The 16,352-nt window shown below is 51.1% G+C and overlaps 1 protein-coding gene across 3 annotated transcripts; it reads right to left on the reverse strand.

Moving 5' to 3' along the window:
• Nucleotides 1-1,296: 1,296 nt before the first annotated feature.
• Rasal3 (RAS protein activator like 3) lies at nucleotides 1,297-15,579 on the reverse strand. Of its 3 annotated transcripts, none has more exons than XM_036170853.1 (18): nucleotides 15,518-15,579; nucleotides 15,052-15,389; nucleotides 11,974-12,113; nucleotides 11,768-11,846; nucleotides 11,601-11,662; nucleotides 8,308-8,378; nucleotides 7,789-7,915; nucleotides 7,605-7,703; nucleotides 6,599-7,135; nucleotides 5,990-6,134; nucleotides 5,639-5,783; nucleotides 4,592-4,828; nucleotides 4,296-4,497; nucleotides 4,071-4,189; nucleotides 2,954-3,344; nucleotides 2,597-2,754; nucleotides 1,874-1,937; nucleotides 1,297-1,780 (listed from the first exon to the last, which is right to left on the reverse strand). In XM_036170853.1, the coding sequence occupies exons 2-18, from the start codon at nucleotides 15,374-15,376 to the stop codon at nucleotides 1,625-1,627; spliced, it is 3,057 nt and encodes a 1,018-aa protein (XP_036026746.1). In that variant the 5' UTR covers nucleotides 15,377-15,389; nucleotides 15,518-15,579; the 3' UTR covers nucleotides 1,297-1,624. The 3 variants fall into 3 exon arrangements, with proteins under 3 accessions (XP_036026746.1, XP_036026747.1, XP_036026745.1); XM_036170854.1 differs by having other exon boundaries at nucleotides 15,052-15,386; nucleotides 15,518-15,553; XM_036170852.1 differs by having other exon boundaries at nucleotides 15,052-15,573.
• Between the last annotated feature and the right edge of the window lie 773 nt (nucleotides 15,580-16,352).

Genomic DNA, 16,352 nt, shown 5'->3' on the forward strand with positions numbered 1-16,352 from the left:
TTAAATCGCTCCCCCCGCCGCCCCGCCCCCCCGGCGCGCCGCCGTGACCTCAGCGCGACAGCCCCGCCGCGCCGCCATGATGAGGAGGTCTGCCCCCCCTTGTGCCACTCCGGGGGGGGGTGTGCAACGGGCGCGCCGCCATATTGGGAGTGGCCCAGCAGGTCACCCTTAAAGGGTCCGCAGGACCTGAGCGTCTAGGGAGGGGCTCTGTTACCATAACAACATCCTGTGCTCCTGCACCCCACTGGTTCTTCCTATACTAGGTTTGTTAGTAACACCAGATGAGTGGGAAGGGAGCAGAGAAGTTTTCCTTTGGGTCATTCTTAGATCATTGAGGACTCCACCCAGTCAGTCCTTAGCTTCAAGTCTCTTCCAATCACACGGTTACTGGTCTTTCTTCATGATTCACATTGGACTTCAACATCTCCAAGACCCTAGAACTACTTTATGTCTGTCACGAATGCTAAGCTCTCTCTCCTTCACCTAGTCTTATCTCAGCCTCCAAACTAGCTCTTGTATACACATCACAAGCTTTCTCCCATCCATCACCATTTGTCCACCCATTTATCCACATGCTCAATCCATCAACCACTCAACAAACCAATAAACAAATCACCTAGCCATTCATGCCTCTAAACACTTACTATCTACCCCCAAATTCACTTAACCTATCCACCCATACCCCACGTACAGGGCCATTGCTTCAGCAACCAAGTGTCTATTTATCCATACAATAAAGGGATTCAACAATCCTTCCAACATCCACCCATACATTCACCCATCAATTGCATAATCATCTTCTCCAAGTGAAGAAGACAGGAGTTGATATTTATTTACTTTATTGTCTTCCCATGGCTCATTTGGGAGTCAATAAATGTGAGATATGTATGTGTATGTACATTTGATTACTCATTAGTTCAAGTATTAATTTCCTATTGTGAGTCATTCTTCTCTAAGTAGACCTATCCATTATGATTAGTGACCTGCCTTAAACATCTACCAAGTCAAACATTCAGTGAATGCTAACCTAGTCATCTGCCTATTGTTTCATCTACCTTCCCTTTCTATCCATGAGTCAAATGTCTGTGCATTTACTCAACCAGCCAAGAATGCAACTGTATTCTCCCCTTACATTCTCTTACTTCATTTGCCTCTCAGACACATGCCCTCCCTGCCTGGACTGTGATTTGAAATTTAGAAAGATTCTGTCACTTTGGGGCCTGAGATACTGATAGAGGTTGAGGTGAGATAGGAGGGTGGGAGATCTGTGCTTCACTGGAAAGCAGGCACTTCCCATAACAATGATTAATACCTTTATTGAACACCTTTAACTAAGAATAAACAGCAAAGAGTCTGTTTATTCCATCTTTGGGGGACTTTAAATTAGGTAAGAATTTGGGGGAGCTGAATGGAGAACTGGGTATGCTCTCTGATTAATCATTTATAGGGGCAGAAAAGCCAATGATTTTACTGACATAGAGATTTACTGGGCAACCTCACAGTATCAGATTGATTGGCACCTCCCACCCTGTCCCCCACTAACAGCCATGAAGGCGGAGGCAGAGGCATAAAACCTTCTGTAGTGGCTCTTAGCTTCCAGACCACGTGGTGAGGAATGAGAGGCTCAAGTGCCCATTGACAGCTCAGCTCCATTGACACATGGTGTTTTGAGAGGCAGGGGCTGGCTCCAGGATCCTGGCGTCCTTGAAAGAAGCTGTAGACTGTGGAGGGTATCCCTCAGCTGGTCCTGAGTGCATTCCATCTCAGTCAGGCGATTCTCCTGGGAAGGCAGTGGAAATGGGTTTGGAGTCAAGGTGGGAGTGTTCACCAAACAGACTCCCCACTCCCCTCCAGTCTCAGGCAAGAGTCTCACCAGACTTTTTAGCCTATGGCTTCTGTTGCTTGGAAGACCACCCTCAGAATCCAACTTTGAGATCCTGTGGGGGTCAGAGGCAAGAGAGGGGGCAGGTCAAAAGCTGAGAAACTCCCTTCTATCCTGGGTGAACAGCCAAGGATCCAGTGGTTGGGGCTTGGAGTGGAGTTGGGTTTGTTCAGATTAGAGAGCAGGGGGTATCTTGGCAAAGACCAGCCAAATGTAGTAGTGTAACCCTGTAACTTCAGCACTCAGGGAGCTGAGGCAAGAGGATGGAGGGTTCATGGTTAGCTTGGGCTACATAGCTAAATCTTGCTTTACAGAAGGAAAAAAAGGAGGGAGAAAAAAGATGGAAGGATTAATCAATCGCCATTTGAAGGTAGAGACTGACCAATGGACGAGAAGGGCCGAGATGGTCCAATCCTATTGGGAGGGGCTGGTTGAAGGGGTGTGAGTAAGTAAAATGACCAGCCAAAGACAGGTGTGAGTTAGGTTCGGCAGTATGTGAGAGAGGCTGCAGGGGCCTGGGGTAGTATCTTGGAGGTTGCTCATCTAGGGAATGGAGCTGTTAGGACCTGGGGGCCGGCTTAGGCTGGGAGGGACTTTCTGGGTGAGATCTGGGCGGCCCTGTCAAAGAGGCAGGGATCTGAGCAACGGGGGTGGGGAGTGGGGGGTGGGGGATGGGGGATGGGGGGGGGGCGCCGGGGGCGGGGCGGGACTCACCCAGCTCCCAATCTGGAGTCCAGGTCCTGCAGCTGACAGCGCAGCTGCTCCTGCTGCTCCGTCAAGGCCTGGATGTGGGTACTCAGTGACTCCACCAGACGGGACAGAGCTTTCTGTTCCTCGCGGAGTGCCGCTACCTCGCACTGTATCTCTGCTAGCTAAGGAAGGATAGCAGCTGTAATCCGACCCATCCTCGGATCCCATCCTCATTTTATCATCTTTCTGCTCTGTTAGGGAATTTGTTGGGCGGGGAAAACAGTCTCAGAGTCGGGTAGATGAGTCCTAAGGTCCTTTTTTTAGTTCCGTTTCTACCCGTGGCCCGCCCCACTCCTATGCTAGGATTGGGCCCTATGTCACCTTGCCCACTGGTCGGTGAGTTCCCAAAGCTTGGTATCGGTCCCCGGGCTGGTCCAGCTGGCGCTGCCATGGTACCGATGGCTTCCGAGGCAGCGATGCAGAAGCTCCAGCCCAGGCCCGTCGGCAAGGTGCTGGGCCAGTGCGAAGTGAGTCTTTGAGTCTCGGCCTGGGACCTGCAGAAGGGCGGCGGCGGGCAGGCCGCCTGGCAGGGACGCTCTGTGTGCGCTGCACTGGCCGTGGCCGCCTCTGGGACCGTTCCTCATCTGGACGCCGATGGGCCCAGCTCCCTGCCCCTTGAAAGCTGCGCAGAGATTGGCTCTTGGAAATGAGAGGGGTGTGCTTGGGGAGGTCTCGGGGTGCCAGGAAACCGGGTTTCTCCCCTGAAGAGAAGCTGGAGGTGGGATGCGGAAGTTCAGAACCTCAATTGGCCCCGGAGATAACTCTAAATGACCCCACTTTTTACATCAGTCTACCTCTATCTCTTAGGACCACACTTTGACCCATGACTTTGATGGGTCCTTAACTTCTGGCTACCATCCCACTCTAATCTTTTCTCCCTCTCCAGCTTTGGCTCTGACTTTGGACCTTGACCTGACTCTTTCCATAACTTTGATCCCAGTCTGACCCTGGCATCGACCTCTGCTCACAAGGGTATCCACTTTCTTCCCAATTGACCCTATCTTCTTCCCAACCTCTGGGCTTGAACTGACCCTGTTCTTGCTTTTTGGTAGAAAATGGTCTCTAACCTGTAACCCCATAACTAGTCCTATTTGTCCTAAGCCCTAAGCTTGACCTTTGCTCCTCTGACCTTTGTAATATCTTGTCTCCACCTGACCCCTGATTTGACCCCCATCCACAACCCCACAAAGCTACCTTCCTTGACCCTGGAGGCGACCCTTTCCTGACCTCTGACATGACTCTGTCCCAATCTTGGACTCTATCTGATTCTGAGAATGTTTACCCTTTGACCACACAGTGGACCACTCCTCTGCCTGCCTCCTTACATGATGCCATCCCCAGCTTCTGACCTCTGACCCCAACATGATCCTGGCATTATTCATCGTAACATGGGAACCCCTCCTGCCACCCATGAGAACCTAGCCAGACTTGAGGTTACCTGGAATAGACCTGGGTGGAGATGTGGGGAAGACGCATTGGTACAGACACGGGAACAGGCCGGCCCTCTTCGATGGCTCCAAGTATGGTGGGCAGTGGTTCCAAGCTATCTTGGGTTGTCTGTCAAGGCAGGCAAGGAAGATGTCCTGTGAACTCTCAGGCACCCATGCCTCCCAGCCTTCTTGCCTTTCTACCCTGCATCCAGGGTTCTGGGTTCAGGCCACACCTGGTCAAGTTCAGCGAAGATTGTGCAGAGTTGGATATGAAGAACTGCCAACTGGAGGGCCAGGTCTTCACTGCCCTGGTAGCCCCTGGGTGTGGCATTTGCATCCACCATGGCCACCTGGTCCAAGAAGTGTTGCATGGCTGGTCCGTGATCTTCCAGGAAGCTGTTCATAAAGGCCATGTAGGCTTCCTTCTCACCAAACCTGAGTTGGAGCCAAGCCGGTTGAGTCATGACAGGCACTTGACAACCCCCTACTTCCCCATCCCATTATTGCCCCACATTCTCCCAGCACCTACGGAGCACGGTTGGCAAGATTCTGGATAACCTTGGCGATCAGCGTAAGGGTTCGGGCTGGACCTGGGGCCGGGTGCTCTGGTGCCAGGCCGAAGAGGCTGGGTGCCAAGATGGCAGGGCATAGGAGCCTCAGGAAGAGGGAAGCACACACCAGCCGGGGTCCCAGTGCCTCAGAGCCACGGGCTTTGCATGCTTCTCGCCAGCTTGAGAACACAGTGGCCAGCTCTGCTGGGAACCAGCTGGGGCAGAAGAAGCAAAGGTTAGAGAGGCAGGGGACAGGGACATAAAGATCGTGGATGATCAAGGTCATACGTCCAGAAGTCAGGTGTATGGGAAACACTACATGGCTTATCTGTGATTCAGGAAGCCTGTGTGTGCTTTCTTTTCATTGACCCTGTTGTTTGGGTTGCATGGTTGGTGATGTCTGGGATAATAGTGCTTGGGGCTTGGGTCCCAGAGGCTAAGAACTTACAGCATAAGTGTAGCAACCTCTAGAGTCTCTACTCTCAGATTTGGGCAGACAAGATCACATGGGAACAGAGGCCATGAGTTTAGGGTATAGTTACAATTCCACATGAGAGTGAGGTGTCTATGATTTAAGATGAGGCGAGTGTTACAATGTTACCTGGGATCATAAATCATAGGATTAAGCATGTAAGTTATCCTAGGGTCAGAAGCTAAGGGATTGGATGCTCATGTTTCCTATAACCAGTTTCATGAGATTTGAGAGACAGGGGTCATAGGATTAGGAATATGCATCATTTGGAATTAAAATCTTATGTTGACCAAGGTTAAGCAGTCAGAATCACTGTGGTTAAAGGCAAAGGAAGTGAGTCTTTAGGTTAATTGAGGTTAGGTGGTATGGCATGAATGTAGGGTTTGCCAGATTCAACAAATAAAACCAGGGTGGCTAAATTTGACTTTGACATAAGCATATCTCAAATATTGAATCAAATTTAATTGAGTGCCCTGCGTTTTGTTGGTTGGTCAGGGCAGCGCTGTGGCTGGAAGGCAGGGCTGGACTCGGGTGCTGGGTCCCTGGTTCTCACTTGTAAGAGTGGATGATGGCTTCAAAAACCTCCTCACAGCTCTTTCGGAGTCTAGCTTGGTGTTTGGAGAGCTCTGGTGTAGGGCATTTGCTAGGGTCCACTTCACAGTCCTCAGTGGAGGCACAGAGACACCGTAAAACTTCCCCTGAGGTCCAGAACAGACAGTCTAAGGTCATGAACCCAGACACATCACACCCAGCCTCCAACCCTCTCTCCAACTTACTCTGGAAGCACCTAACTTCTTGGGGGAAATAGCACACTTCACTCCCACCCGAAGGCACCATTCGTTCCAAGAAGACAGGTCACTCGAGGCTTCCTGGACCTCTGGCACCAATCCCTCTCTCAGCTTACCCAGGGTCTCCTGGAGGTACTCTTGGGCCACCAGTTTCATGTACTCATCAATGGCCTTGGTAGCTAAGGTATTTTCCCGGAACAGCAGCGCTTCACGGCCTCCACAGCGCGCCAGCTCTGCAGTGCCTAGGTCTGTCACTAATGCCTGTGGAGGACAGGGATCACATGGAATGAACTTGGGAGTCCCAACCATTGGCCCAGCTTTCATACCTAGGCACAGGCCTTGTCCCTTCTTGCTGATATTCAGACACAAAGCACAGCTTTTAGATGAGATCGCAACCTCCACCTTTCACAGCAGAAATGGACCGGATTAGCATAGAGGCTCACCTCCTGCCCCTCCCCTCTTGCTGAAGTTCAGACCTCACCCCTCTCAGATGAAGTTCAGGGTCTGCCTCTCACAGTTCCAGTTAAGGCCACATTCCTAGCAGCTGAAATTCCAGACTAGCCTCAAGTAGTTGAACTTCAGGAGTCAGTCCTCATTGGTTAAGTGTGGCCTGGGCCCTCACGGTGTCTTGCCCTGATGGACACTGTCCAGGCCCTTCCTCCCCAGCATAATTCAGAAAGCGCTGTCCGCTCCGGGCCACCTATCTGCGTAGACACGCTGCTCACCTGCGCGCGGCCAGTGGCCCGGAGCACGCGCACCATGGCTGCTGCCAGCTCCTCCTTGGCCTGAGCAGACAGCGCTGACTCCAGCGCCTCGCACAGGCGCGCGTAGTGGAAGGTGAGGAACTCGGCCAGTTCCTTGTAGCGCTCCGACGGCAGCACGCGCAGACGTCGCACCCTGATCCTCGCCCGTAGCGCCGCGCCGGCCGGCGCCCCTAGCACGGGGAACCAGCGTTCCAGGCCTGCGGCGGGCGCGCCGGGGATGCTCACCTCGTCCAGCTCCAGCGCCACCCTGCCCACCGTTGCACCTGCTGGGCCTGCTCCGCGCAGCCGCAGTGACAGGCGACGGGCTGGTGGCAGCGCTTCGAAGTGGAAGCGCTCAGCCCAGAAGAGCTGACCTGGGCCGGCCCGCGGAGCAGTGCGTGCCAGTAGCGCCCCGTCCAGCCACAGCTCCGCACGCACTCCGGGTGCCGCTGCTCTGGGCAGCCCCTTGGCCTCGTGCACCCAAACTGTCAGCCAAGTCTCTTGCCTCTCCACGTTGTCCTGCGTGCAGGAATGGGATAGAAGGAGTGTTTCAGATGTGTCTGCCCTCCAAGATGAGCACTGTGACCCCCATGTTGCGCATTGCGACCCCGAGCCTTGCCGGCCCGGAAATCGCGGAACCCCTAGGGGAAGAGGCTGAGGCCACGAATGTCTGGGAGCCGTAAGCAGAACACTTCTAGCTTTGGGAAGTGTCGCATACATAGGGGTTTAGGATATAAAAGGAGTAGCCCTGGACTGAGGACTTGGCGACTACTTGGTAGGCAGGACTTGGGGAACAAATAGATCCAGACCTGGATGATGGGGGGGGGGGGGGGGCAAGTCTGACGTTCATGGGCTGGTGGTTGCATAGGTGTGGACTAGGTGGGTGTGTTGCACGGGAGGGTTTGGGGCAAACTGTTTGAGTGGCATGTAAGGGCCAGGGCCTGGCTTGTGGAAGGGTTTTCTGTGTCTGTCCCCTCCCTCTCATGACCTGGCTGGGCTGGAACTGCCGACGAAGGTCTTCAATCCAACGATCTCTCTCAGCGCTGGAGCGACAAGAGAAACAGCGGCTCCCGCCCGCCCAGGTTACCTTTTGGGTACAGGAATCAAGGATTTAATAGAGGCTAATGGCAGAGCCAAGGTTTAGTAGAGGCGAAGGTAGGTTCCTCATTTACCTGGAAGCAGTGTGGCTCTCCCAGGAGGCTAGGATGCAATGGCCAGACTCGCACATCCCTCTCAGCACCCAGGTCCAGCTCAGAGAGTGTGGCCAGTGATTCCCTAGAACCCAGAGCACTGGGGGGTCTGGAGCCAGGGAAGGGGAACAAGTGGTCATTCCTTGCTCACGCAGACCTTAGCTTTCTAATTTCTAGTCATCCTAGCTGCTGTCCCTTCCGGTCTCTTAGCGTTGGACCTGCTGTTTCCTTCCCCTCAGCCCTTTATGGCTTAATTTCCATGCATTCTTTGGAGCTCCCAGATCCAGGGTGTTCAGTTAGCTTCTATTCCAGAGACCACTCCCACCCTTCAACCAAGAGATGAGAAAATGGCTGGAGACTGTGTAGCTCCAAGTTCATGTGGTGTGGGGCAGAATAGAGAGAACGTGGGAGAGGTCAGGTGGAAGTGAGGATAAGGAACCCAGAGGTGCAGAATGGAGCAATGCTGAGCTACAAGCCTTCCAGCTTCCCGAAGACTCTTACCCATCTCGAGGGCCATGGGCTCCCGGCTCTGACCTGGCCTTTTTCTTCTCCTTCAGCCTCTTGAGTAACCCCTAGGGGGCAGAGAGGTGTGTGAGCCAGGTAGAACCCTGCGCTCTCTGCTCAGCTCTGTCCTCCCAGAGTGTTCTTCAGGGTCTGCTAGTCTTGGGGGACCCAGCCCATGTCCAGGCTGCACTAATATCTATAACCAGCAGATGATGTTCATATTTATGTTTTGCAGTACCGGGGATCGAACTCAGGGCCTCACGAGGGGCGAATGTTCTTAAATCAAGAGCTATCTGATGCTGTCTCCCCTGTCCAATGGCTTTCATTTCTTCCTCTTCCCTCTCTCTCCTCCCCTCCCTTTCTTCCTTCCGTAGTTAGTGTCCAAGAAAGTCAGCATGTGCAGTAATAGAGGTTAGCAAGTACCTGCATCGCATGTGGAGACGGGCTGCTGAAAAGGCCAGTGTCGGGGAAAGCTTTTGTTCAATATCCAAAACAGTGGTAGAAAGGAGGTAAAGGAGAAGTTATACTGTTCGAGCTAGAACTCAGTAAAGCAGGCAAGCTTCCATTGCTAATGTTTACAATATTTTCCCATGTGTCCTTGTGTGTGATGTGTATGTGTGCATATGAAAGTGAGTGTGTATGCACGTGTGTATGTGCAGTCCTGAGGCTGACATCGAGAGTCTTCCTCAGAGCCGGGCATGGTGGCACATGCTTTATTCCTAGCACTCTGGAGGCAGAGGCAGGAGGATCTCTATGAGTTTCAGGCCAGCCCATTGTAGAATATTATTTTAAAGTGTGTTACTTTGGTTTATGTGGCATTTGTTTAAATATGTGAAGCTGTGTTGCTTTGCCTGTCTAAAACACCTGATGGTCTAATAAAGAACTGAACAGCCAATAGCAAGGCAGGAGAAAGGATAGGTGGGGCTGGTAGGCAGAGAGGATACATAGAAGGAGAAATCTGGGAGGAGAAAAAAAAAAGAGGAAGTAGCCAGAGAAGGAGGAGGACTCCAGGGGCTAGCCACCCAGCTACACAGCCAGCCACAGAGTGAGAATAAGTTTGCAGAAGTAAGAGAACGGGGAAAGCCCAGAGGCAAAAGGTAGACAGGATAAGGAAAACTGGCAAGAAACAAGTCAAGCTAAGGCCAGGCATTCACAATTAAGCATAAGCTTCTGTGTGTGATTCATTTGGGAGCTGGGTAGCAGCCCCCAAAAGATAAAAGAGTAAAAACAAACAAACAAACAAACAAACAAACAAACAAACAAGACCACTAGCCCGGTCTACAAAACAAATTCCAGGACAGCCAGGGCTGTTACGCAGAGAAACCCTGTCTTGAAACAAGCAAGCAAACAAAGATTCCTCCTCAGGCTCTCCACCAGGAGGCAGGGTCTCTCACTGAACCCAGAACACACTGATTTGATAGCTGCCGGTTTGTTCTGGTGATTTTGTTTCCACCTTCCAAGTACTAGACTTACAGGCAGGCTGTCATGCTTACTTAGCATTTGCATGGGTGCAGAGGATCTGAATTCTGATCCTCGTGTTTGCTTGGCCACTGGTCATCTCCCCAGCCTCAGCAGCCAGAATTCTCTAGAGACTCTTTAGAAAATAGAGGGGGAACAGGGTGTGGTGCCTCACATCTATAATTTCAGAATTTAGGATGCTGATGCAGGAGAATTGCTGAGAATTAGAGACCAGCCAGCATGAGCTACATACCAATTTACAGGAAATTCTGGACTACAGTATGAGATTGTTTTAAAAATATAAAACCTCACCGGGCAGTGGTGGCGCACGCCTTTAATCCCAGCACTCGGGAGGCAGAGGCAGGCAGATCTCTGTGAGTTCGAGGCCACCCTGGGCTACCAAGTGAGTTCCAGGAAAGGTGCAAAGCTACACAGAGAAACCCTGTCTCAAAAAAAAACACAAACAAAAACAAAAACAAAAACAAAAAAACAAAAAAACAAAAAACCATAACAACAAAAAAACCTGGGATTGGGGATTTAGCTCAGTGGTAGAGCACTTGCCTAGCAATCGCAAGGCCCTGGGTTTGATCCTCAGAAACAAACAAACAAAAAACAAAACAAAAACAAAAACAAACAAACAAAAAAAACCTCAAAAAAAAAAACAAAAAAACAAAACCTGGGTCTGGAGAGATGGCTCAAAGGTTAAGAGTGCTGCTTGCTCTTCCAAAAGTCCTGAGTTCAATTCCCAGCAACCACATGGTGGCTCACAACCATCTGTAATGAGATCTGGCGCCCTCTTCTGGCCTGCGGGGATATGTGCAGACAAAATACTGTGTATATAATAGATAAATAAATCTTTAAAAAAAGAAACAACAACAACAACAACAACAACAACAAACCTAGAGCCTGGCGGTGGTGGTGGTGGCCCACGCCTTTAATCCCAGCACTCAGGCTGCAGAGCCAGGCGGATCTCTGTGAGTTTGAAGCCAGTCTGGTCTACAGAGCGAGATCCAGGACAGGCACCAAAACTACACAGAGAAACCCTGTTTTGAAAGGCAACAACAACTAAATAAATAAATACATAAACAAATAAATAAAACCTAGCTCAGCAGTGGTAGCGCACGCCTTTGATCCCAGCACTTGGGAGGCAGAGGCAGGCGGATCTCTGAGAGTTTGAGGCCATCCTGGGCTACAGAGTGAGTTCTAGGACAGCCAGGATTGGGCTTGGCATAGTGGTGCATATCTTTGATCTCAGGACTTGGGAGGCAGAGGCAGTTGGATCTCTGAATTCAAAGCCAGCCTGGACTACAGAGTGGCTACATAGAGAGACCCTGTCTGAAAAACAAACCAACAAAACCCCCACAACCCCCCACCCCCAAATATATATCCAAACAAAAACAGGGGAATTTTCTCCTTAGCTCTATTCAATAAACAACAGATGAAGAGTCTCAGAGCTGGCCATGACCTACCCATGATCCCTTTTTTCCCCTGGCCCTCCAGGCCCAGGTAGGAAGATTACAAATTTTAAAATAGTTGTTGTTTTTTTGTGTATTTGTGTGTTTATTCTTTAGGCCGTTTCAATATGTATCCCTGGCTTGCATGAAACTCACTATGGAGCCTGAGCAATCCTGTCTCTGTGTACTGGGATTATAGGCATGCACTACCATATATATATATGGTATATATATATATATATATATATATATATATATATATATATATATATATTATATTATATTAGGTCTCCAGATTTGACTAGATGGTACAGCATGTGTGAGGCCCAGGTCTGGGAGACCTTGTTCACCCCCACCCTGTCACACTGGCTGCCATACCCGAACATTGTGGACCTGGTTGGAACCAGTAGCTTCCAGCTCAGTTTTTCCAGGAGTGCGATCTGTGGGTGGTTACAGGTAGGAGGTTAAGGATAGGACCATGGTAGATTACGAATTACTTTGAAAAGCAACCCAGTTCTACAGCCTCCCCAGTCTCCCCAATTTACCTGGATCCCTGAGGTTCCCCATGGATGCCTGCATGCCGATTTCTGAGCTGGCGCTTCCCATCCGGATTTGGCGAGGACCCTGTCCTCCCGTAGAAGTTGGCAGTCAGAAAGGGGAGACAGACAGGAGGGTGGCGCATAGGTTTCTGGTGTTTACCCTCTGTCACTGCACCTCTCCAGCTCCCTTTCCTCTCCTTGCTCTTTCTTACCTCCTCCTCGCCAAGCAGCACCAGCCTTCCTTCAAGCAGGGTGAAGCCCCCGATGTCCCAAACAGGCATGTCAGGGGTGGGAGGCTCAGGGATCTGTGTCACAGGTAGATCTGGGGGTACTTCCAACTCCGGCTCTGGCTCTGGAAGAGGAGGGGATGCTGACTTTAGAGCCTCCTTTTTCCCCCCCTGATGCCCTCTGCATGTTCAGAACAGTGCCAGGCTGGGTGTTGTTTGACACATCTCTACCAGTACTGTGTTTACCACTTTACATGCCTTCTCTCACTCAGTCCCTCAAAAGCCCTTTAAAGGACTTTAGAACTGAGGCCCAGAGAGGTTGAGTGCTTAAGCCAGGCTTCTAACACAACCATTCTTCTCTTAACTAAGAGAGCGGGCAAGGCTGAGCCCCGAAGGAGGAGGAGGAGGAGGAGTTCCAGGCCAGTCTGGGCTACTGATTGAGGCCTTATCCCAAAAGAGGAGGAGGGAAGCAAAGAGAGAATAGGAGAAAGAAGGGGCAGGAGCCTTGGCTTCTTACACAAATGATTAATCTGGGGCCAGCAAGGTCGCTTACGAGGCGAAGGTGCCAGCCATGTGGCCTGATGTGAATTCAATCCCTAGAACTCACACAAAGGTGGAAGGAGAAAAAGCCGATTCTCCAGTTACCCTCTGACTGCCACTTGCTGTGCACATGCCCACTGATAAAATTCTTCTCTCAGGTGGAGAGTATTCATTTGAGGAAGGTGTAGAAAAGAAACTGGAAGTATATGGGAGTTTTCTTGCTTGGGGAGGTGGCACTGGTGTAGAGTGGGCCAGGGAAGTCCCCCCCCCCCCCAAAGAGTGCATTTGCTCTAGGTTTTGAACTGAGGTTTGAATTTCACTCAGCCAAGCTGGAAGGGAAGGAAGCAGGAGTGTCTGAACAAAGGCTGGCAGAGGGGGAAGGCCCTGGGAAATAAAGGGAAGCGTGAGAAAGGCTGGAGAGAAGGTATTGGCAACCAGTTGGGAATTAGGGTTGGTTGGTTTGTGGTGCTGGGGATTGAGCCCTGGGCTTGGCTTGTACTAAGCATGCCCTCCATCAATGGGCTACACCCAATCCCCAAACATGGGAGGAGGAGGAGTGAGCCGTGGGAGATGGAGAGCTAAAAAGGACCAGGGCTGCTTGGTAGAAAGCTCTGGCTGGATCCTAGGTAGTGGGCAACTATATAGTGGGCCCTGAGGGCCTCAAAGAATGATTCTGCAGGGCTGGGAGCTTAGCAGTGGAGCACTTCCTGTGTGAACCCTTACATTGGAAAAAAAGAAAAAGGAAATAGTTGGGCATGGTGTTGCACACCTTTAAACACAGCAAATGGGAGGCAGAGACAGGCAGATCTCTGTGAGTCAGAGGCCAGCCTGGTCTGCAGAGCAAGACCCTGTCTTGGGGAGAAAAAAAATCCCTACGATATGAAGCCATTTTTTTCTAAAATAATACTATATGCTGAGTTGCCTTTTATGACATTTGTTTGGTGTGTGTTTGTCCACACTCTCCTGTCATCGCACAAGTGCAGGCCAGAGGACGGCCCAAGCTTATTTATTTGGGGAGTGGAATGTACGCCAGGCTTCATAAGGAGGTCAAAGGGCAACTTTCAGGAGTCAGGTCTCCCCTTCCACCCTGCGGGTCTTCAGGCTTATTTATTACCAGGCGCCTTTACCTGCCAATCATCTTGCTAGAGCCTCATTTGTTTTGAGATAGTCTTGTTATATAGTTCAGATGAATCCTCCACCTGCTCCTGCCTTCCAAGTGCTGAGATTATAGATGTGCATTAATATTCCTAGCTCCGAAATTAATGGAAGGTGTTTCAAGAACTTCTAGGAAAGAGCTGAATTAACCTTGAGCTTCCAGGAAATAAGGGCTGTGTCTTCTCACTTTATTTTCTACTCTGCTTCCCCACTAGGGGCAATACATATGACTTCCTTCCTTCCTTCCTTCCTTCCTTCCTTCCTTCTTTCTTTCTTTCTTTCTTTCTTTCTTTCTTTCTTTCTTTGTGATGGGTATAAAACCCACAATCCCACAGCTTCTCCCATGTTAGACAAGTGCTCGACCACTGAACCACATCCACAGCCCCAACTCTTTCTTACTAATGGATGTCTTATATATGCTAGGCCCTGGGCTCGTACTATGCCTGGTCTCTAAGCCTCATAGTCTCCACTAGTCTCCTAGTTCTCCTTTGGCTGCATCGACACGTGTGTGTGTGTGTGTGTGTGTGTGTGTGTGTGTGTGTGTGTGTGTGTGTGTTTGTGTGTGTCTAAAGCTGCTCCCCACTACTACTCTGTGAACTCTGCAGGGCAGGGAGTGTCTTCTGCTTTGCCCACAGCTGTCTTCAGTGCCTCAGTTAGGGACTAGAACCAATTCAGTGCTCAAAAAACATCTGCTTGGGCCAGCACGATGACTCAGAAAGTAAAGATGCTTGCCACCAAGACTAACCATCTGCATTTGATCCCCAGGACCCACATGATGGAAGGAGAGAACTGACTCCTGAAAATTGCCCTTTGACCTCCTCACTGGAACTGTGGCTTGCCCCCCACCCCCGACATAAATTAATACATGCAGGTTGTCCTCTGACCTCAACACATGTGCTGTGATAAGGGAGATGAGACATGCCCACATTCAGCCACACACATACAGAATGAATGAGTAAACATCTGTTTGAAGGAGTGTGCTCTTCAAGGCAGAGATGGGGAATTTCAGACTCAAGGAAACAAAGTAAGGCAGCTGAGATTCATAGCCAGTCAGTGCCTTGGTCAGTTGGATACAGGAGACAACCATCAGGGCCAAGAGCCACTGAACATCCAGATAGCACTAAGGCGCGTCTGTTCAATGCCGCTTTCTCCGGCTGAGCCCAGCTGCCTACAGGCCCTGCGAATCTCCCTTACCCCAGTTTAGGGGGAAAGACAGATGAGGGTTGCTGGGGGCCCCAGCCACTTCCTGCTGGGCTTTCATACTCCCCACAACTTCCTGTGTCTAGAGTGCTGATGTTAGGTTGACAGACAAACACCCAGGCATCCGGCCACCCAGCCTGGTCCCAGCTAGGGTGGGGGAGAACATACCTGGGGCCTTGGGATTTGGCTTGGGCTCCAGCGGTGCCACGTTCTTGTGCCTCCCCCACAGGGTCTTGGAAAGCCGGGGGCGACTGGGCCTTGACTCCTTAGGGGGTGCAGAGAGGACCCGACGAAATAGAGATCGAGGGGCTGGCTGGCTGCTCACCATGGGCTCCTGATGGCTCAGGGTCCTTCCCCAGCCCGTGAAGCGGCCCCAGCGGAACCCTCCAGCAGCCTTCTCCCTTCCGCCTCCAGTGTGCCAGCGGTAGGATGCCAGCGCAGAGGGTGGCGCAGGCTGCGTTTGGGTGGCTTCACTCGACAACGGTGGGTCCATGGCGGAGTCTCTGCTGCGAGACCAGAAGGTGACAGTTCTGCGCATTGTCTGCCTACATTCTGTCTTCATCTTCCCCGGTCTCTTCTCAGCTTTGCCTCCAAGGAATACTTTTGAGGGTGCCAGATGCACACCCTCCCTTACCTTGATTTCCTGTTCAGTCCCAGAACCAGCAGCCGTCTGCACTGTGCCTAGCTTCCTTCTTCGTAACCTAGCTCCACGTGACCCTGCCTGTCTCCCCCCCCCCCCCCCCCCGCCCCTTTACAGTCAGGCTGGGAGGGCATGATGGGGGCAGGATGCGGAGGTGGGGCGTGGAAGAGAGGTGGCAGTGCTGGCTTCTGGCGAGAAGGACTGAGATAGTGCAGGCTTCTCTCTGAGCTTCAATTGCCTTCTGTGAAATGGGAGCACACCAGATAAATGCTGGCTGGCAAGGATACAGGACCCCTGGAAATCCCCTGCTGGCCAGCGTGTGGAAGGATTCACCTGTGCAAGGAAGCTGCCACAATTTTATTGGAATGGAGCATCTATCTATCTATCTATCTATCTATCTATCTATCTATCTATCTATCTATCTAGAGGGTGGATGGGTTTGCTGAAACAGGTTTTCTCTGTATAACAGCTCTGCTGTTCTAGAACTCTCCTTGTGATCAGGCTGGCCTCGAACTCACAGAGATCTGCCTGCCTCTGCCTCCTGAGTGCTGGGATTAAAGGAATGTACCACCACCACCTGGCTTGAAATGGATTAAAAAAAAAAAGCATTAACATTATTATTGTGTGTGGATGCCACAGTGCTCATGTGGTAGTCAGAGGACAACCCTGTGGAGTTAGTTCTCTCCTACATTTAAATGAGACCCCATGGTGGAACTCAAGTTCCCAGCTTAGGTGGCAAGTGTCGTCACCCCTGTACCTTTTGCCGCCCTCCTCTACCCTGAGGGTGGATCTTAGGGCCCAAGGATGCAAAGCCTATGCTCTGCTAGTG

The sequence above is a fragment of the Onychomys torridus genome, chromosome 21 (genome assembly GCF_903995425.1).
Source record: "Onychomys torridus chromosome 21, mOncTor1.1, whole genome shotgun sequence".
NCBI classification, from domain to species: domain Eukaryota; kingdom Metazoa; phylum Chordata; class Mammalia; order Rodentia; family Cricetidae; genus Onychomys; species Onychomys torridus.